Source organism: Mus caroli, unplaced genomic scaffold, assembly GCF_978045245.1.
Source record: "Mus caroli unplaced genomic scaffold, Mus_caroli_1 scaffold_7, whole genome shotgun sequence".
Taxonomy (NCBI): domain Eukaryota; kingdom Metazoa; phylum Chordata; class Mammalia; order Rodentia; family Muridae; genus Mus; species Mus caroli.
In genome coordinates this window covers 93,952,431-93,974,688 of record NW_028227262.1, presented here as the reverse complement: position 1 = coordinate 93,974,688, position 22,258 = coordinate 93,952,431, and the positions used below count along the sequence as shown (strand labels likewise).

Genomic DNA, 22,258 nt, shown 5'->3' with positions numbered 1-22,258 from the left:
TTTGCCTTCTCTCTCTCTCTCTCTCTCTCTCTCTCTCTCTCTCTCTCTCTCTCTCTCTCTCTCTCTCCTTCAGCTGTCCTAAAACTCACTATATTGCCAAAGATGACCTTAAGCATCTCCTTCCAAGAGCTGGGATTGAAAACCTATACCAGCATGGGCAGACACCATGAACCAAACCCAAGGCATGCCAGGCAAGGACGGTTAGGAACCAAGCTATATGCCTGAGCCCCCTGCCTGCCCTTTCATTTTATGAAGTCCAGCTTACTCGTTTTCCTTCGATGGGTCATACATTTGGAGTCTGAACTCTCCCAATTCCTAGATTTTAAAAATTGGCAGCTATCCTGCCTGTAGAGACACTGCTGGTGTGGCTGTTGTGTCGCATGGGCGTCAGTAAGTGGCAGAGAAGAGAGAGGCTATGTCTATGCTCAGTGTTCTGATCTGTGAACTGAAGGATTACTAGCCTAACACGTGAGCCTGAGATGACCACCAGTCTAGTGTTGCAAAGGCCCAGATGGGTCCTAGGGTGAGGAGTGAGCCAAAGACTGGACGAACTCTGCGTGGGACTCTGGAACTGTGGGCACCAGATAGACAAGCCTTGTATGGAGACATGTGGTCCGGCCTGGGAAAAGAGCAAGTCCAGGATGTCCACCAGTCTGGCACCAAGCAAGCCTGGAGGGGAGAGGGGCAGACCATGCCTGAGACAACCCATGCCTAGTATCATAATGCACAGGCAGGACACAGCACTCCTGAGACCACTGCTGAGATGTCCCCAGACACACAGAGACCCTGGACACCACCAAGAAGAGCAAGTAAGTGCTATAGAAACGGAAGAGAAAGAGAAGCAGAAGGATGTGTGCACAGTGAAGAGAGGCAGAGCTGGAGACTCGAGGGTAGTGGGGAACAGCCTGATGTGAGTAGCCAGGACCTGGGACCTGGGACCATGGTGAGGTCCTGGCCGGTGCTGCCACTGGAGGCCATGTCTGGGTCCATGGCTCTGCAGCAGCAGAGGTATGTTACCACCAAAGGCCCCACCCCTTGCTTGAGCATAATGGGAGAGTTGGGGGGGCGGGGTGGTGAGATTAGGAGAGCTGACCCCTCCCCTAGCCAGCTGCAGTACTTAGAAGAGCTTTGACATTGTCCCCACCATCACAAGTCAAGTCACATTGCCCAAGAAGCACAGTAGAGCCAACCCTGGATTAGGGAATTATGGGTGGGTGAGTGGGCCCAGAGGGTGTGAATGTGAGAGAGCTTGTTGGTAATTTGTCTGCCACATGGTGACAAGGACCAGGGAGAGATGCCTTCCCCCACCCTCATCCCTTGCCACCCATGTCAAGCAGGAGTGCTGGCCCCTGGGTTATGAGAGTGGGAGAATTGGCCTCATCCCTCCCCTGCTGCAGCCCTTGGGAAAGTGGGCCCTGCACCCTGCCTTGGCAGCACAAGAGAGCTGGCCCTAATGGTGTGAGTGTGGTTGAGCCAGCCAAGAGGGCATGAGAGCAGGAGAGCTGGCTCAGCCCCTTGCTCGTGACAGCATTGGGTGGCCCATCCAAGTCGAGGCAAAGGAGCTCACTCCAGTGGTGTGGGTGCAGAACTGGAGGGCTGACCAGCTCATCTACCTCTCAGGCCCAGATCCAGAGCTTTGAATTGGCACACCCCAACATCTATCCCATTGAAGAACTGAGGAATCCATGAAGGGGCTGGTCCCACAGATCCAAAACTACACGATCTCCATGACACAGGGCAAGGTATCCAAGAGGAATCTCAGTGAGGTTCCAGTATTGATGGTGTAGAAGAAGCCAGAGGCCTCAAAGCAGACCAAGGACTCATGAGTCCATTTGAAAGCAAAGAAGTGTGGACAAAAGGGTTTACTGCATGACACACTGTGACACACTAAAGCTTCCAGAATGGGATTTTTTTTTCCTTTCTTGGGGGAAAGTTGCAACGGTGGAGGGCAGGTATTAGGAGAGAGGGAGATGAGTGGGATTGGGGTCCATGGATGTGAAATTCACAAAGAAACAATAAAAAGTTTAATAATCGGCAGTTACATCTTTTTTTTTTCTAGTAATTTTACAGGTTTGGGATTCTATTGTTTGTTTGCTTTCCTGAACAGGGTCTTGTTATATATAGTCCAGACTGGCCTCATATTTGTGGTGCTCCCCAAGTTCTATGCCACCGTGGCTGGTTAGGTTATAGCTGACATTTACTCTTAGAATCTAAAATCCTTCCTCTCCTTATACAGTGTTCCATTTATGATTCAGGATCGCTTGCTACAAAGGTTCTCCCATTAAGTTACCTTGGCCAGAAGTCAGTTTGGTGTATTCTTGTGGGTCCTTCTCTGGGTTCTCTGATCTCCTCCATCCCTCTGTTTACTCACCCTGATCCATCACTCTGTGTACTCACCCTGCTCCATCACTCTGTGTACTCACCCTGCTCCATCACTCTGTGTACTCACCCTGCTCCATCACTCTGTGTACTCACCCTGCTCCATCACTCTGTGTACTCATCCTGCTCCATCGCTCTGTGTACTCATCCTGCTCCATCGCTCTGTGTACTCAACCTGCTCCATCACTCTGTGTACTCACCCTGCTCCATCACTCTGTGTACTCACCCTGCTCCATCACTCTGTATACTCACCCTGCTCCATCACTCTGTGTACTCACCCTGCTCCATCACTCTGTGTACTCATCCTGCTCCATCGCTCTGTGTACTCACCCTGCTCCATAGCTCTGTGTACTCACCCTGCTCCATAGCTCTGTGTACTCACCCTGCTCCATAGCTCTGTGTACTCACCCTGCTCCATAGCTCTGTGTACTCATCCTGTTCCATTCTGCTCCATTGCTCTGTGTACTCATCCTGCTCCATAGCTCTATGTATTCAGCCCTTCACCAGCAACTACATTGAGTGCCCATTTTATTGCTATTTTTAAAAATCCCCTTACCTATTTCACTTTGTCAGTTTTAGAAAAATGAATCATGTTACAATTTTGACAGCAGATTTGTTAAGTCTGTTCTGGGTCAGGGGAGAGCAGACAATTTTACCATGGGTTTTCCTCATGAACATTATCTTTGGCTCTTTCAACACTTGACTGTTACCATTTGTCTTCCATCCTCTATGCCCACCTTGATTTCTTTCTTCAGTACACACTGTTCCTACTACTGTGTTTTCACTACATATGCTGTTCATAGCTGTCCAAGAGTTACACTTAAGCATTTCCATGGTTATCCATTTCTTTTTTGCTATTATTTTGAGACAGAATTTCATTGTGTGGTCCACGGCGGCCTTGAATGCACAATCTTTTCCCTTCCACTTCTCAAGTGCAATAAATATAGGCACATACCATTATGCATAGCTAGTATTTTCTTTCCTTTTTTTTTTTAAAACAATTGTGTACATGACTGGTCAGAATTACAATGTTCCAGCCCAAGTAGGAAATTGTGGTGGTTACTTAAGTTAAATATATAGAATTACCATATGAGCCATTATCCTGCTGTTAGGTATAAATCCAAAATAATTGAAAAGTAGGACTCAAAAATATGTGTACATAAATGTTCTTGGAAGAAGTGTCTGTAGTAGTTGGAAACAAGAACAGTTCAAGTGCCCATGATGGGATGAAGGCTAAACAAGTGTGGTGCATGAACACAGCTCATGCTATTCACAAAACAGATGTGGAGTTCAGGTGCCTACTACAGGGAGGCTGAAGCTCCAGGACACCGCACTAGAGGGACGATAAAAACAGGCGCCTGTCTGATCCCACTCCCATCCTCATACACAGGGACAGACTGGAGCCTCACAAGGGTGGGAGAGTGGGCAAGACTTTTGTACCTGGTTTCCCTTGGAGGGTGACATAAATGCTTTGGAACTGGAGATGGTTATAACACTGTACTAAATGCCAACCGTCCACTTAAAATGGCTATTTCATAAAAATATAGCTACAACCCTGCAAGTGGTATTCTTAGTTGTTGTTGTTGTTGTTTTTAGTTTATGTGTATGAGTGTTTTGTCTGCATTTATATATGTGTGTATTGCACACATATCTGCTACCTGTGCAAGCCAGTAGAGAACATTAGGACCTGAGCCTCCAGGGGTCTGGGAACAGACCCCAAATCCCCTGGAAGAGCTCTTGAACTCTTTTTCTGTAACTTTTTTTTTTTTTTTTTTTGGTTTTTCGAGACGGGGTTTCTTTGTATAGCCTTGGCTGTCCTGGAACTCACTTTGTAGACCAGGCTGGCCTCGAACTCAGAAATCCACCTGCCTCTGCCTCCCAAGTGCTGAGATTAACTTTTGCTGTACTGAGACTGAAATGCAGAGCCACACACAGGCAAGGTAGGCTGTGTCCTTTTTCTTCTTCTTCTTCTTTTTCTCTTTCTCTTTTTCTTTTTCCAATGCAAAAGCAAGAGGAATTTATTGTTTCAGCATGCTGGGGTTATCCTGCACCTAAAGGAGAGGTGGCAACCCCGGGCAGCCCATTCAGCCAGTTTTTATACAGTTTTCAGGGGTAGAATAGAGGAACAGCCACTAGGCACAGTATGATTGGCAGAACAGTGTGACTTTTAAATTGATTGGTCCTTAGGGGATGAGGTGGCAAGGACTTCCCTTGTCTGTAGGTGGCTAATGGTCGGTCTGCTCTGTGGTTTTCCTGAGGAATGTAATCCAGGAAGGGAGGGGTCTTTATGCTCTGGGATCTGGTGGAATTTTCCAAATGCCCTGAGCTGACCTCTTCATTCCCCACTTTTCTTTGTGCATGTTTCAATCCTGAAGCTATTGCTGATATTCTGATATCTCATACTCCTGGTCTTCTGTGGCTGTGTCCTTCTGAGCTACAGCTCCAGGTGGTATTCTATCTTTACTTTCATTGCCTATGTGTTCCTCTCAAGTGTACAGGAACAAGGTGGGCTTTTCGTATATTACCTTGTAGCTCATGGCCCTGTTGGACTTGATTAGAGATTTTTTAAAAAATTCTCTTGTTACTCTCTATGAGGACAATTCTGTCAACCATGTATAAATGGGGATGGTTCAACTTACTGTTTTTTTAATTATTACATAGGGAGATTGAGGGAGCAAGAGTAAAGGGAGGTGGTGGGGGGCTGTTGGCAAGAAGTCAGAGGACAACCTGAAGGGGTCAGTTCTCTCCTTCCACCATGTGGGTCTGGGTCTCAAGCTCAGGTCTCCTGGCTTGGCAAGTGTCTTTACCTGCAGAGCCTTCTCACGCCCATTTTACTCTTTGTGCTCCTTTCTCTCTTCTACTTTAGAGAACAGGTTTTACCATCTCACCATGTTGAACGGGAGAGCATGTATCCTTTTTGTTTCCAACTTTAGGGGTAAAGCATTTGGTAGTTGAAGTGTAATGTCACCAACTATGATTTTTATAAACCCTTATATTGTTAGTCCCCTTTTCCTAATTTTCTAAGTGCTTTAATTGTGAATGGATGTGTAGCTGCTTTTTCGTTTTCTATTCACCCTGTAGTGGCTTGACAGATTTGTAAATACTACACCTGTAGACATCTGTAGAATACCCCCTCCCCCTTTGTCATGGCTCTCAACACTTAGGTATGGCTGAATCCTAGTAACTCCTTCTTCCTTAAGCACTGAAAAAAAAAAAAAAACACAAGTATTAAGAATACTCATCTGTGGGTTTAGTTTCCTTTGTATTGTCAGTTTAGTTTTTATACTAACTTCATAAAGATGAATTAGGTAAAGTTAGCAATTGTTCTGTTTCCTTTGCTCTGAAACTTTCCTTGCCTAACACTAACATGGGAACGAGTTTGCTTGGCTCATGTGGGCATCCCAGATCTTTGTCCACCACTCCCTTTCAAACTGCTTGTCATTGTTTCCTGTAGATGGCACAAGGCTAGATTGTGTATTAAATCCATTTTGCCAGTTTCTATGTTTTAATTATCATATTTATGTTTAGAGGTTTTTTGTTTTACATTTTGTTTACATACATGTGTTTGCTCACATGTTTGTTCCAGTAGCACCTGGATGCTTAGTACCTGAGGCCAGGACGGGGTGGTGGAGCCTCTGGAACTGGAGTTATATGTGGCTGTTAGCTATCCTGTGGGTGCTGAGAACCAAATCTATGTCTCTGCAAGAGCAGTGAGTGCTCCAGAGCCTTTGCAGCAGCTCCAATCATACTCTTAGACACTTAATACTTAATATGATAATTGGCATGCTGACATATAACTCTGCCGTCTTATTTTTGCTTTTTAGTTGAAGCTTGTCATATTTATGATCCTTCTGTCTCAGTCTTTCAAGTACTGGAGTTATAGGTACACACACACACACACACACACACTGGCTTTCATCTTGTCTTCTAATAGTGAGATTCTTTTATTTTTAATTTTTATTTTGCAAAAATCCTATCTGTATTTATTGGTTGCCCACTGGGGCGTTACACATTCAAATATAGAACGCTTATCTTCTTGACTTTCCTCTTCTAACCCTGCTCTGTATTTTCAGACCTTGGCAGTTAGGATTACAACTTGTGAAACATTGTCAAGTATGAACCAGGAGACTGAGAAGGGATTCTAGTGCATTTATCCTAATTTTTCTCATGGTGACCTTATCTTTCTAATGTGCAAAGCTTCCTCCTTTCATTCTTTCTTTTCTGCTTATTTTCTTCATTGTTTTGAGCAGGATGACTGGTAATATTCTTAAAAACTTGTCTATGTCTTACTTTGCCCTCATTGTTAATGGTTCTGGGGGGTTTTCCAGTTCTCCATGAAGTGTGCCGCTTGCTTCTGGGCTCCACCATTTCTGATGGGAAACAATGTATCCCCGAAACTGCTTTTTCTCTGAAAGTGTTAATCCTACTTTCAAGAATTTTTCATTTTCCAAACTGACTAAGCAGTGCTTTGGTGTGCATTTCTTTGGGCTTGTATGGGGCCCACTCAGCTACTTTGTCCTTTGCAGACCTCAGGATGTTTTGGCTTCTCTGCAGGCTGGCCTCTTTCAATATGTCAGCTCTTCTGTTAGGATTCAAACGGGCTCCAGGATCTCTTAGCTTTTTGGCTCACCCTGTCAGCTCTTGCTCCATCACTCAGGTCACTCCTCCTATCCGTGGTCCCCACTGTTCTGCTGCTGAGCCCCACACACTGAATTTTTAGATTTCAGCCATGGTTTTTTTGATACTAACATCATCATTCAGGTCCTTCTCTCCTCTGCTTACTGAGGCTATGTTATCACTGGCATCTAGCAGAATCCCATAGCTTGCTGTGGCATTCCAAAGGTGGCCATTTCCTCAGTCACTATGGAAAGTGACGGCATTCTCATGAATAAGACACTTTGGCTTGGTGATCTGCACTTTATGGTTGGGTGTTGGAAACAGTCACAACTATAGAGGTCTACATTAACCCAACCTGTGGCAGTGTCGAACCCATGACCTGGCCATTGCGAGCATTGTACACTAACCCACTGAACTAGCTCACCACTACCAATGGCTGTTTGAAAACTTTGACAGACAATCCCAACATACCACCTCACCCTGGCATCTATAGTTACCATTTACCATCTTGTCTGAGAATTTCCTTGTTCTTGAAATAGGATCATCAATTGAAATCAGAACATACTGGAGTTTTATAAGGCTCTGGATCTATTTAGGTCCTGTTTATGCTGGTTCACTCTGAAACTGTTCTAGCATGGAGGTCAAGGGGAACCATCAGTGATGGATGGGAGGTTACACCCCCATGGTTCCGATGACACACTGAGACAGGGTGTTGCTGCCAGGTCCTTCCCAAGCTTTTTGGCACGCATATGGTGGCAAAGTGGTTAGAGGATTTGTCTTCTTATGCATGTGTGTGTGTAAATCCAGGCCTCTGTTGACATGGTGGAAACAAATCTACCACGTTTCTCTACGGCCTGCATTGGGTATTTGGTCTCTCAATGTTTTTTAATACCAAGCTGTCCCTTTCCTAGTACCCTCGGTAGAACAGGCTATGTGTACTGTGTGCAAGCATTCAAGCACGCCTTCTTTGCTGTTCCCAGTGCATGGCTATTTTAGTTACACGCCTAAGCTGTATGAGGCAAAAGAAAATTCAGAGAATTTACCACTCTGGGGCACTGGGTCTTGAGGCCCTACTGGAGACTGCCATCTCCCCAAACTTTCAGTCTTGCCCCAGATTGTTGCATAAATGATACACAGAGATTTTAGTTGTATTTAACAGGAGAACCGAGGGAAAAGCACCTCCTAGTCCATCTTCACAGGAACCAAAGTCTCCACACGCCTCCATTTTAAATTGTTGTGGGGTTTCTGTTGGTCATTTTTGAGAAGGCTTTACGATACAGACCAGGTAGGACTCAAGCCATCCTCCCACCTCGGCCCGAGTGCTAGGACACAAGCGCACGGTTCCATGCCTAGCAAAGCTGTTGCTTATGTGAGAGAGGGTATGCACAGAGGTCAGAGGCCAGCCTTGGTGGCATCCCTTGAGAGCCATCTATTTTTCCTTGAGACAGGGTCTCTCTTCTCACCAGTCTGGGAACTCTCCGAGCAGGCAAGGCTGGCTGGCCAGCAAGCCCTAGAGATCTGGTTGTCTCTGTTCTTCCAGCACTAGGAGTGCAAGCTTATAACAGCAGAGATTTTGGACAGGGGTTCTAAGGACGGACCTTGGGTCCTCATGCTTGTGTACTGGGCACTTTATTAGTCGAGCTATCTACCCAGCCCTGAGCTTCTGTTTGCTGCTTTCACTCGTGGGAACTGGGACCAGCAAGTAGGAGCCATGCTAGTCCTTCCTAAGGACTCTGGTTTCTTATCCTGAACAGAAATGCCCCCGGCTAACGCTGCTTTTGCACCCAGGACTCTGGGGCTATTTCTTCCCAGCCTTGCTCTCAGCTCACGGTCCATCTCTCTTTTTCTGGGACAGGAGCTGGCACACTTTGGAGATTTCTGTTATTTTTCTGCAACCTAGGACCTAATTATAATTATTGTTTTCAAGAGTTGTATTGTTTGTTAAAGGGCCCAAATCACTGATTAAACACAAAGGAATCCCCCTGCCTCACATGATGACACACATCTGTAACTAGATGCAGGATGGCTGGGAAGCAAGACAATCCTGAATACAAGGCCACCCTGGACTACAGAATAGGCTTAAGTCTCAAAAGACAAAGCATTACACGATGATGATTGCTAATACTTAGAGCCAATCTGTGTCCTAAGCTTATCACATGTTTACTCATGAAATCTTCAAATTCACGTTTTTGATTTTCCCTATTTATACAGGTGAAGCAACTAAGGGCCAGTGAGCCAGAGAAGCTCAAGTCCCACAACTGGACAGTGGGAGGCTCAGCTAGCCCCAGTAGCACAAGACTATAATCCCAGCTATATGAGAAGCTGAGGCAAGACGGTCACAGGTTCAAGGCCAGCTTGGCTCCAGAGTCCACAATACCAGTTAACACAGACTCTATGAGCTGAGGCTGCTCTGTGAGGTCTGAGCTGAGCACAGCGAGGTGGAGCTCTTGCTGGGAAACCCCTTAGAGTCATGAAAGCAGTCGCCCCTCAAAGGACAGTGTACCATCTTTGTACTTCTCAGAGCCTTACCACCTACCCTCTATATTTTGCTTACTTCTTACAAGCCGATCAGATACAAGCAGAAAGCAGACCAAGCGCAGCAGTACGCCCCTGAGCTACAGACCTACCCTCCACGGAGGTCTTCCACACAGTGGGGGGCTATAGCAGTGTCCACAGGAGAACCCACAGCCATCACCACTTGCACATGACAGGATCCCCTGGTCCCTTTAATGGTCTAAGCCCATCCCCATTCCAGTTCTTTGTTACAGTTGAAAATAAAGAATCACCTCTGTGAGAAGCCCTTCCCAGCACTGTTGAAAATCAAGGTCAAAACCAAGAAGGTCCAGACTCCTGCTCGCAAACGTTAAAAGCACTTCATACTAGCACACATAGCTTCAGAGTCTGTTATGACAGTTTTGACTCTCCCTTTTTGATGATGTCTTCCATTTCGTCGGAGATCTTTCCTTTATACTCATTTGGTTCTATCGCTTTTAATTTCTCTTGATATTCCTGCGGCAAACCATTTTCTTTCGCACCCATGCAGATAACCTAGAAATGGTTAAAATAGGGGAACCCTTTTAGTTAGGAGTGTGATTTAGTGTAGCACCATAGCTTTGTCTGTACTGCAGAGATCCACGATATTGGCTTTCGATGACTAAAGAACTGATACACTTTAAAACAAGACCCAGGCAAAGCCAGTGTTCCTCACTCTGTGTATGGCTACAGAAGGGATTTCCTGAGGAGCCTGAAGCATTGCCAGACTATCAGTTCTACTCAACAGCATGATGTAAGATGTTTTAATATTAAGATAAAATGCATTGTTATGGTATGAAATTCACATGATGTTTTAAGAGAAAACACTCTCTCAAAAAATAAAATTAAATTCAGTTTAGAACAAGACGAAGCTTACAGGGATAGCTGTCAGCGGCACTGTCTGATTCTGCTTGGATGAGACACAGAGGACAAGGGACAACTGTTCTGCTGATTCCCAAGACCCTAACAGTCAGACGCTCAGCACCTGTGTAACCTCACAGGCCACATAAGGTACCATGGGGTGTCGGGCCACGCACTCCTCTTGGGTCTTGTGTGTTGTAGAATGGATTCTCTGACTCCAAAGGGCCTAGTGATCTTTCCACTTAGGGAAAAAAAATACTTCAGCACCAGAAAATATATAATCCACCCCCCAAATGTTCTATAAGATACTGTTGAAGAAAAAAAAAAAACTACAAAAGTATAGGTACAGTCTACTATACATAATATATATCATAAATCTATTAAAATATACTTTTCTTATTTAAAACATTTTGATTAAAATGTTGATGTAGAGTTTTAAATTCTTAAAAGCTTTCTAAGATGGAAATGCTCTAATTTAGCTCACCTTCTTATACTGTGGTGATGGGGGCGCGCTCTCGTAATTCGTCATCAGGTAACTTCGGCAGGTTATTTCCTTCCCTTCTTGAGTTGAAACTTTAATTTCTATTACAACATAGACTCCACTTTTAACTCCTTCTTGCCTGAAACCAAACAAACCATATTTCAGCTACACGGTACCTAGGAGAATGGTTCTGAGGTAAGATGTTTTCCTCAGGTTGAAGTGCACGATTAATCATTTCTCTACATACACATTTGCTCACTGTGTGCTAGGGAATGCAGAATGTTTAAGTGTTACCATGTCAAAAATACACTTAGCATGTTTAAAACTTTTTTATTTAAATAGGGATTCGCTATGCAGCCCTGTCTGGCCTAGAACTCACTATGTAGAGCAGGTTGGGCTTGAATACACAGAAATCTACCTGCTTCTATCTCCTGAGTGCTGAGATTAAAGGTATGCCCCTGTGGCAGGATTTTCCCTGTCCAATTAATTTAAATATTAGTGCAGCAGGAGGTCTGTGATTGGACAGAGAAAAAGGATACAGAGCTAAGAGTTGCAGAGACAGGGCTGATGAGATGGCTCAGTGGTTAAGAGCACCGACTGCACTTCCGAAGGTCCTGAGTTCAAATCCCAGCAACCACATGGTGGCTCACAACCATCTGTAGTGAGATCTGATGCCCTCTTCTGGTGCATCTGAAGACAGCTACAGTGTACTTAGATATAACAATAAATAAATCTTAAAAAAAAAATAAAACAGTTGCAGAGACAGGAAGCAACACAGTAGGAGAAGGAAGCAAGATGGAGGACGAACAGGATGATTCAGATTCCACATGGTTTTAAAGAACCACAGGTAGATATAATATCATACAGGGATAGAATAATTGGGGTAACTTGCCTAATCTAGGTGGGCAGCTTGTACCATTATCAGTTGGCCCTGAATTTATTGTGTGGGCATCTTGTGTATTGAGAACTTATTGATATATAAATCTGACTGGTTAGTTATAAGCTTCTAGAGTTTTGATTTACTGGGTTACTGGAATGTGGGACTGCCAACCACAGGGGGAGGGGGTTTATGGCTGAGAAGATATGGGTGGCACTGGTGTGGTGGCGACCCACCAATGGGAACTTAGCAAGCTGGGTGGAGAGATTTTGGAGCTCTGAGTCAAGAGAGTCTCCATGAGGTAAGAACTAGTCAGCAAGACCGCTAGGCTGAGAATAGCCAGGTGTAGCTCAGGAAGTTGCCAATCTTTTTAATATTTCCCGCAGCATGCCCCACCTTGTTTTTATGTGCCACCATGCTTTCCATGCTTAGCATTTTGATACTGCAGTTGGCTTCTGGATCCACATTCAACCTATTCTGGATTGAGAATATTTTCTAAGGTCTGAATTAAATGCATATGGATTGTTTTTACTGGTCATTATTCCCTTAAAAGGAAAGTTGTTGCAATAAAATGCAGTGATATTGTATTAGGTAATGAAGTAACCAAGAGACAGTAAGAGCACTACAGGTTGGTACGGGCAGGCCACATGCAAGTATGATGTCAAAATACAAATAACATCTATAGATTGTGGTGTGCTCGGAGGCCAAAGCAATACTCTGAACACAGAGGACTTTCATTTGGTACACTTCCGGCTGACCTCCGTCTATTTTTACCGTCTGAAAACATGCTTCAGTAGGCTCATTTTTACCTCTGTGTCCCTGAAGCAGCATTCCCTAGAATACCAAACATGAGTCTATGATCTGACAGCAAGAGAATGTCAGCCAGCTCTTCCTTGGCAGTCTGCATTGTATCAGGCACCCTGTCACACAACACTGAGAATTTTAATTCTCCTGTGCTGTTCAATGCCTTTATTACTTATTCAGTTGCAACCTCAAAGCATTTTAACCAACTCACTTTCTAAATCATGTTTTTGACAATTAAAGGTTTCATAACTTTTTGCAATAAACCAGAAAGGTAATTTTTACTAAGAGACAAACGGAACTAAAATATAAGGGCTTTTATTTTTTACCTAAGAGAGACAAGCACCGCCCCCACCCAATCAGTAAGTGCGACCCTCCCCTTCTAGATTTGTTAGGAAACTCCTGGTTTCTAACTATTGTCGTGACTCTGAAGAATAAAGAGTATGTCTACAGTGTATCCCGTACAGCACGCCTTGTGTTCCTTATTACTGTAACTGACAATTAGAAGCCACCTACTCATCCAGGGAACTTATATTGCTTTTGTTCATTCTCCACACCACTCCCCACACTTCGTCGCCAGGACTTTGAAAAATGGTAGCTATACCTCCGTGCCACCTCTCACTCATTTTGCCTTGGAAATTGCCGAAGTCGAGCTTAAAGTCCTGCAAAGGAAACCAAAGCGATATGATCAATATCTATTTGGGCATGAATTTCTTCCTTCAAAATACAAATGATTTGCATTGGCCTTCATGCAAATAAAACATTCAACAAACTATTGTTTCTGTGTGTACAAAGCTGTGGGAAATACAGATAAAAAGATCCAGGCCCAAATCTATAAGACTATATATTCTTTCTTATTTTCCTTTAAAATGGAAGATTATTCTATAAACATACAGGCATCTAAACATTAAAAAGAAAACCAAAAACCTTAAAAACAAAGATCCTTAAATCCCAATATACCACACAATAGCTCTAGACTGCTTGCTTTCTCTCTCTCTTTCTTTCTCTCTGCAAATGGCGTCTCAGTCTACTTAAATGCACATGTATTTCTATTTAGACCTGCTGAATGATGGTTACACAGGGGTTATGATATACTTTTATATCTGTAGAGTATCTTACCTGCAAATCACTGGATTTGCCCTAAGGGGGCTGGCAGGTGTGTGAGCATTAATCTTCATGAACTGTACCAATTTCTTTCCAGTAACCTAAGAGCAGCTAATACTTCCTGAATATTTATTGTGTGCTATACACAGCAGCTATTACTTTACCCAGACCAATGTTTTGCTACAGCTTAGAAAGATTAAGCCTCTTCTTCCCTAAGATCTCACAACTAACAAGCGACAGAGACACCTTTCTATCTTAGCTTAGGCCATTACTGATGGGCAGTCGGGGCTGGGGGCCTTGCCTTGTGTGGTCTGGGAAGATGCCCTCCCATCTCTCTAGGGCTTAGTTCCCTCAGCAGCAAAATACAAAAGGATGGGCTCAATGACAGTGTTGTCAGTCCCTTCTGGTTGGATATTATTCCTGTCACCTATGTTTGCTCAGAAACCTTGGTTGATACTTCAGGGAAAACACTGATCCACACGACAAGGCGCTTCACGCAGCAAACTGGATATTCTAGTATCAGTAGATCTGATCAAATCCACACCAGAGACTGGCAGCCTCCTGCTAAAGGCAGCAGGCTGTGTTATTCCATCCGGTTCAATGGCTCAATGCTTGTGTGTAACACAGGTAGCTACCTGTCCAGATCAGCTCTTTCTTCTGATCTAGGGTTGACCTGATCTCCTCATCTCTTTGCCAATTCTGCCTCTACTCCCCATGTTGAAATGTCAGGGTTTCTTGGGATTCAGCTTAGGCCTTTTTTGAATTTAGTCATGTGCCCACAACAGTCCCACTACCTCCAGCAGCTTCTACTACCATCGGATGCTTCAGCCACCTTTAAAACCATCCCACATCTCTATTCTGAGGCTCAAAAGCACTTAGATCTGGGCCGAGCACACAGTTAGGGCTGATCTCTTCATCTCTTTGCCAATGTTCACAAATACTTACTGTTCATGTGGTTGTCTGGAAAGCATCTTAAACTTGATTTAGTACAAAGTTAGTTTATAATTTTTACCGCCAAACCTGATTCTCCTCTGTGAACATTATCACCATTACCTACTTGGTTGTTCAAAAACTTGAGTCATATTTGATATACGTTCCCTACACACACACACACACACACACGACACACACTCATCAAGTCTTATGATGTTATCTTCTGGGTATTACTCTACCTTCCCTGTCACCACCCTATTAGATCATGGTGCCATTATCTCTGACATGAATGTGGCAAAATCTTAACTGGGCTTCCAATAACTTGCCCTATTTTGCAGAGTAACCAGAATGAGCTTTCAAACACATAAATCTCATCATCTGCGTTCATCCTGTAAGATGCTCCACTCACAGCATGCAACAGACTGTCCAAAGTTCTCTGTGGTCATGTTAGCATATGACACTTTCTTATCTTTCCAGCCCTCATGCCACATCTCCCTGTCGACTCCAACCACTTCCTTTATCTCCTGTCCTTTGAACAAGCTACCCTCACTGACAGTTTTTTGCTCTCCTCATCTCCCTTCAGGTCTCAGCTTAAAAGTTATATCCAGGAGGGCTTTCCTGAGCACCTAGGTCAGGTCCTCTGGTCATATATTCTGTTGTCCCTTGCAAGTCCTCTTTAAGGCTAGCCACAGCTATAATTTATCATTTATGTGGTATTTCTTTCCTGTACTTCAAGTACTTGAACTCCAATCTTACACTCTTTGGAGTTTTAGATAGAGTATAGAGCCTGACTCCCACTTTTGAAACTTGAAAGGCTAGGAGCTAGTTATCAGATCATCTTGCTTGCTAAGTAAGGACATGGATTCATGGTGAGATTTAGCCAATCAGGGCACCCCGCAGGGGCTCTCAATTAGTGCTGGTGTTTAAGATCATTAGGGACTCCACTCTGGGTCTCAGGAATTGCAGAACTGTGGCAAAGCAGCAGATGGGAGTCAGTTCCATATTGTGTTTACTAGTTGAGGAAAGGTGTGGCCAGTTTCCAGGGCTGGGCTGGCCCTCTCCTGTAATGCTGGTTGTGTATACACACACACACACACACACACAGTAGTCCACCTGTTTACTCAATCTTCCAGGTGAATCCATGAGCTCTCTAACAGCCTTCCAACATCTGCCCCCCTCCCCATTCTCCTTTCTGAAATCAGCTGGTTTCTGTTGCCTGAAATCAAGAATTAACAAGGTTATCAAAGTTGGCTAAAATTATTAGGGGCCCTGCACACAATCAGACTGTACACCAGAAAGGTCCTCCAGGTAGCTAGGCTGCTCAGTCATCCTTGTAACCCCAGCACTGAGTGCCTGAAGAATACGTATTAAAGAGGAAATGAACTATGGTCAAGAACACACTTTATCACGGTTAAAAGCTTACTGGGCTACTCTACTGAGGAAACACTGCTGTCACTATTGAAGACACGGTTCCAGGTCCTGATTCAGGTCTCAAGGCCAGGACCACTAAGATCCGAAGGAAAGGACAGGCAGAATTTCACAGAACTGTGGGATAGATAAGGTATGCACAGGACAGAAAGCAGCTAGTTCTCCACTCAGAAACACCCATTAAAGGCATCTTACGGGATGCTCATAACCGGTGGAAAAGGGCAGCCAGTGGAGGGTTGCGAACTCCGATGGTGGCCAGAGGTTCCCGGCAGGAGTCGCAGCTAGCCGGCTCTCCTGGTCGCGGGCACAACGGCACTGACCTGCAGGCGCGCCACGCAGCAGAACACGGCCGAGGGGTTTCGCAGGTGGATCCTCTCGGTCAGGAGATTGCTGCCGTAGGCGAAGTACAGGAACGTCTCCCCCTCCTGGCCCGCATGGTCCTCACAGTCGGAGCTCGCCATGTCCACTTGTCCACGCCAGCAGCGTCAAGCACAGAGAAGAAGCCGGACTAGCGCTGCTAAAAAGAGCAGCGCGCCGCCACCCACGCGGTAGTGCAGAGCGGCGGGCGGAGCCGCAGAGAGAGCGCGCTGAGGATTGGCTGCCGGCTTGCCTGCGTGAGCCAACTACCAGGATTGGCCTGTCTACAGCTCCTCCCGCCCACTGGCGTCGCTTTTCTATTGGATGCATCCCTCGAATGTCCGGCCCCCTGCCTGAGGCGCCGCTGATTGGCGGATCTAACGGACAGTCCGAGAGTGGCTACCGGCGACTGTGTTTTCCCCACCTGGCGGAGATTGCCCAGGTCAACCAGTGGTGCGGTAGGCTCTGCGCCTGATACAGAGGAGACAAGGTTCATACTGCTGTCGGCCTAGCCTGGATCTTGCGGCAGTCCTCCTGCCTCAGCCTTCCTGGAATAGGAAGGCTGATCCTACAAGTTTCTTAGGATCACTACCTGAAGTTGCTTCACTGCATGCCAGGGTAGTCTTTCCCCCACGTTCAGATCCGGACATGCCATTTGCTAACCAGTTGACTCTGTTCATCGTTGCAATCTATTACCTCTTTTTAAAATAGAACGACACAAAACCCCCATGTTGTTGCTCTTAAAATGAAGATAGGAGCGCAAACTGAAGGTCTAGAGCAATGACTGCCGTTGGCCCTCAGAAATTAATCTAAATTCAACTCCACACTGACAGGTGCCAGGATTCCTGGAGAAATGACTGAATCTTAGGTCAAAGCTGGGAGTGAAAATACCTCTTGAAAGAACAATAATCCAGAAAAGGAGAACCCCAAGATGAACAAGGTCCTTCCTAAAAGACCATTCACTAGACAAAGCGAGAACAACTTAAGGAGCAGAACGACTGGAAACTATAAAATGATCACTAAATGTATGTCATTCCCTTCAGGAAGTAAACCAAATTAAAACAGAGAAGAGAACCATATTACCATGCCATCAGTGGCAAACACTTCATCACTTTTAAAAAGTGGGTATTTAAGAAAATGAGTGTTCTGCCTTTCTAGTACCAACTGTATTTTTGAAAACCAAATAGCTGACGAGGACACAATTCTTTGTTTTTTTAAAAAAAAATACTGGCTAAATGCAGGAAATGAGGGTACTGGGATTAGAACATCTGTCTCTGATGCAACCAAACTTCCCGTCAGGAGCATCAGGCCACGGGGATGTTTATAGGGTATCAGTTATCCCCCAAGGCTCACTGCTAGTCATTGGACAGGAAGACCATGATTATTTGGGAAACCTGACCTCTCTCGCCTGATAGCCAGTCAATCTGGTCACCAATAAAAGAAGATTATCCTGACACAATCAGGAAGCAACATGAAGCTGGGCATGTGGACTGCACCTTTAATACCATCACTCGAGAGGCAGAGGCAGGAAGATCTCTGTGAGTTCAAGGCCAGCCTGGCCTAGAGAGTGAGTTCCAAGATAGCCAGGGCTATTATACAAAGAAACCCTGTTTTGAAAAACAAGAACAACAATAATAACAACAATATGAAGCAACATGAAACCCCCACATCTGTGAACTACAATTTACAAAGGTCTTTAGTCTCAAAAAAAAAAAAAAAAGCCTTTTATATCACCCTCTTCCAGAAACCATTTATGTATAAGAACAAATGGCAATAGAAGAAAACAGTGAAGAACATCTTGAATTTATATCTCTTACATTGTTGTGATTAGAAATAAAAGGTACATGCACACACACACATGCACACACACACATGAAATAAGTAAGCTGGGGCCAGCTACATGGATCCGGAGGTAAAGCACTTGCTACCAAGCCTGCAGACAGTTACATCTCCAGTACCCATATGGTAGGAAAGGCCCAGCTCCTGCAGGTCTCCTGACCCCTACGTGCACACACACACACATACACACACACGCACACACACACACACACATGCACACACACACATGCACACCCACACACACGCACACATACACACATACATGCACACACATGCACACACACACATGCATACACATGCACACACACACATGCACACACACACATGCACACACACACATGCACACACACACATGCACACACACACATGCACACACACACATGCACACACACACATGAAATAAGTAAGCATATAGATGTAGTAAAAAGTGTTTTTAGAAAGGCAAGACTGAGGGAGGGCTGTACTGGTTTGAGAGAAACAAGACATGAAGGCTCAATGTGATGGCTTGTCCTTGATAGATTCTGATATGGTGACTCAAATAGAAATATATTTTAGGGACACCTGAACTTGCATTTGGATTGCAGAATTTGATGGTACTAGACAATTACTATTAAATGGATAGTGGTTTGGCTTATGGAGGAAAATAGTTTTATTTTAGCATGCATACTGACATATTTAGGCTGATACGTTCATTATCTATATTTTAAAAGAATTCAGAAAAATAGAGAGCTAAATGCTGATGGGAGTGATATGTATCTGGGTGTTCACTATACTGTCCTTTTCTTTATATTTGAACATATTCATCTGAGGAGTGGAAAAGGCAGAAAAAGAAGATAGATAGAAAGAAAGCACCTGGCACCGGTGTGCCTCGGCGGGCACTTGCTGTGTAGTCTGCAGTAGGACACTGCTGTCCTCTCACCCCACGCACAAGGCAGGCCTGCACACATACTGGTCCTCTCAGAGCCCGAGCTTCTCGTCAGCACATTTTCTCTACGTTATCCTGATCTCTTCAGGCCTCAGGCTCTGTTTTAAAAGCTGCTTATAACTACGTAAAATGTGTTATTTAGGGTTTTGATATAAGATGTATTACTTAGGGTTGGGGTAATTTTTTTTTTTTTTTTTTTTTTTTTTTTTGGTTTTTCGAGACAGGGTTTCTCTTTATAGCTCTGGCTGTCCTGGAGCTCACTTTGTAGACCAGGCTGGCCTCGAACTCAGAAATCCGCCTGCCTCTGCCTCCCGAGTGCTGGGATTAAAGGCGTGCGCCACCACGCCCAGCTAATTTTTTTTTTTTTTTTTTTTTTTTTAGACAGAATTTTTGCAGTGTTGTCTAGACTGACCTTTAACTCCCCATCCTGCCTCAATATCCTAAATGCTGGGATTATAATCCAGCCCCAACACAGGCATCAATTTAGTTATCTTAAAAGTTATCGCCGGGCATGGTGGTGCATGCCTTTAATCCCAGCACTTGGGAGGCAGAGGCAGGCAGATCTCTGAGTTTGAGGCCAGCCTGGTCTACAGAGTGAGTTCCAGGACAGCCAGGGCTACACAGAGAAACCCTGTCTCAGAAAAAAAAAAAAAAAAAAAAAGTTCTCTCTCTCTTCCTATACATCTTTCAGATGGCTTACTGCATGCCATGCAGTTAATTATTCCCCACACTGTTTTTGTGAAAAAAAAATTCTAAAGTGACGTTTAAAGTGTCCTTAAACTCTGAAAGCCTTGCTTTTTCCAAATATTTATTTAGCTATCCCATGAAGACTGGGGTGCTCAAAGCAATGTTGGCCAGTAAGGAGCAGTAGGTAGCAAGGTTAGTTGTGGGGTTTTTGTTGTATTTGTTTTGTCAAGTTTAACCAAACCCAAGTTAATACTGGTTAACACTCACTGAACCCTTGTGAACTGTGAGGCCATGGCCTGAATTCTTTTGTTTACTAACTCATTTATCCTTGAAAATTCTGTACAGAAGGTTATGTTGCCCTGTCCCAGTGTGGGCACACAGGCTGGGTATGCAAGGACTGAAGCAGGGTCGTGCGTGGGGACCTTCTCCTGAGTCACTGCCTCGGTGCGGCCTCCCAGACTGCCCACCCTACAACGCCCTGCTGCTCTAGATAGAATAGTTATTAATAACCCCTTCCAGATGCAACCAAAGCTATTACACAACACTGGTGCTAGCCTTCAGTCACTTGATGATAACAAGAGCAAGGCCAGATGTCTTCCGAGGGCATCTTTTAATCAGTTGTCTTTCAGGTTTTTTGATTGTGACATGAAAATTTTTTGAGCATGTACAAATACAATTGTATCTATTAACCTATGTGATTATACAGTAAAGGCATACCTAGCATTATGTCACATTATAAGGGTAATATTACATGTTAATGTATTAGTACATCAATAAATAAAATACTATATGCAACAATCACAAATTATACACTTAAAAGTAAACAAACTATTATAACTGTCACGTAAATTGTGATATTTACACATTACCCAGTTTCAAGGTACTGTAGAGTGGAGACTCACACTGCCTAGAATTCCCATGAAAAACTTCAATGTTTAGCTGTCCTTGTCATATCTTACGAGGTCACCATTAGCTTCATATCAGAGTAAACTATAGGAGCTTGACCTAGAAGCCTAAAAAGTGTCATTTTTCCCCCTTGTACTTAAATTTTAGAAAGAGTTTGATGCAGATCTTTCTAAGAGATCTTGTAAATCGTGTTTCCATTTTGTGAGAATCAGTGAATTCTATGTAAATTCAATGCATGTCTTTGAAAGGCCCTCTGTGGGCCGGGGTGAGCTTTAGGGTGCTAAAAGCCAACCTGAGACAGGTGCTCTGGAGTTCTTCTCTGGCCAGTGAGGAATAAAGACGCAACAATAGAGAAGTGAGCAAAGCAAAGGGAGATGATTAACAAAAACTGAGAAAACACCTGAGCAGACAGGGACCCAAAGGACAATGAAAATGGATGTACCACCTGCATGGTCCTTTTATAGAACTTACAGCAGACACTGGACAAAGTCTGAGGGACTTTGTCTAGTGAGATCGCTTAATTTGGGGCATATTGTGGGCCAGGTCAGTGGGGGCACCCACACACTGAAAAGGTGTCTTCCCGCTGCTTGCCCAGTGGGAGAGTCACACATTGAAGCCCCACTCTGTCCAACTTTAACCTATTGGTTGGCTGGTGACCTTGGCTCACCTGCTCACGATGCCAACCTTAGCAAGTGTGGCTGGTCTCTGACCTTGGCAGGAGTCTTGCTGTTCTTTGTTCTCAACGTTTAGCTGCCTGGTTTGTAGTTTAACTACAGGCCTCTTTTCTTTTCCTGCCTACGGAGAGCTATCTGCTGCCAGGAACACATTTAACCCAGCGTGGGCAAATGACTTAAGTGCCCAGACAGAGCAGGTGAATGAATGAGGGACAACATCCCTGTCAACCTTCCCAAGGGTAGCCCTTCCCTTTGGATACCTCACCTCCTGTGCAGCAGAGACCAGCTACCTGAGAAATATACAGTTAGAATAGAGCAAAAATCATATATAAATTTCTTAACTAATGGCAACAAAGACCAAGTATGGAGAAGCAAGAATCTTTCTGTTTTATTTTACTTAATTTGTTTTTTGTTTTTTCAAGATAGGGTTTCTCTGTGAAGCTCTGGCTGTCCTGGAACTTGCTCTGTAGACCAGACTGGACTCAAACTCATAGACGTTCCCAAATGCTGAGGATTAAAGACATGGGCCACCACTGGCCAGGTTCTTCCTGCTATTTTAATTTAAATAGGTAAAAATTGAATTTTACTCATTTTCATAAATCAATAGGCCAGCTTACTCTTTTGCTTTGCACGCTATTACTATGACCAGATTTCAGGGTTTTTTTTGTTTGGTTTATTTTGTTGTTGTTGTTGTTGTCATTGTTTGGGTTGTTTGGTTGATTGGTTGGTTTTCATTTTTCAGGACAGGTTTTTCTCTGTAGTCCTGGCTTTCCTGGAACTCAATTTGTAGACCGAGCTGGCCTCGAACTCAGACATTTATTTTTAATGTGTGTGTATGTGTGCATCTGTGTGTGTGT

At 44.3% G+C, this 22,258-nt stretch overlaps 1 protein-coding gene and 1 non-coding gene across 3 annotated transcripts; one reads left to right on the top strand and one right to left on the bottom strand.

Moving 5' to 3' along the window:
• The first annotated feature begins 340 nt into the window (after window positions 1-340).
• LOC115031396 (small nucleolar RNA SNORA17) lies at window positions 341-469 on the top strand. Its single transcript, XR_003837036.1, has one exon. It is a non-coding gene; the product is annotated as a small nucleolar RNA SNORA17 (small nucleolar RNA).
• Window positions 470-9,690: 9,221 nt separating this feature from the next.
• On the bottom strand, window positions 9,691-16,577 carry Ggct (gamma-glutamylcyclotransferase). Of its 2 annotated transcripts, XM_021165034.2 has the most exons (4): window positions 16,334-16,577; window positions 13,065-13,210; window positions 10,874-11,009; window positions 9,691-10,044 (listed from the first exon to the last, which is right to left on the bottom strand). In XM_021165034.2, exons 1-4 carry the CDS (start codon window positions 16,472-16,474, stop codon window positions 9,901-9,903), a joined length of 567 nt encoding a protein of 188 aa, XP_021020693.1. In that variant the 5' UTR covers window positions 16,475-16,577; the 3' UTR covers window positions 9,691-9,900. The 2 variants fall into 2 exon arrangements, with proteins under 2 accessions (XP_021020693.1, XP_021020694.1); XM_021165035.3 differs by lacking the exon at window positions 10,874-11,009.
• Window positions 16,578-22,258: the final 5,681 nt, after the last annotated feature.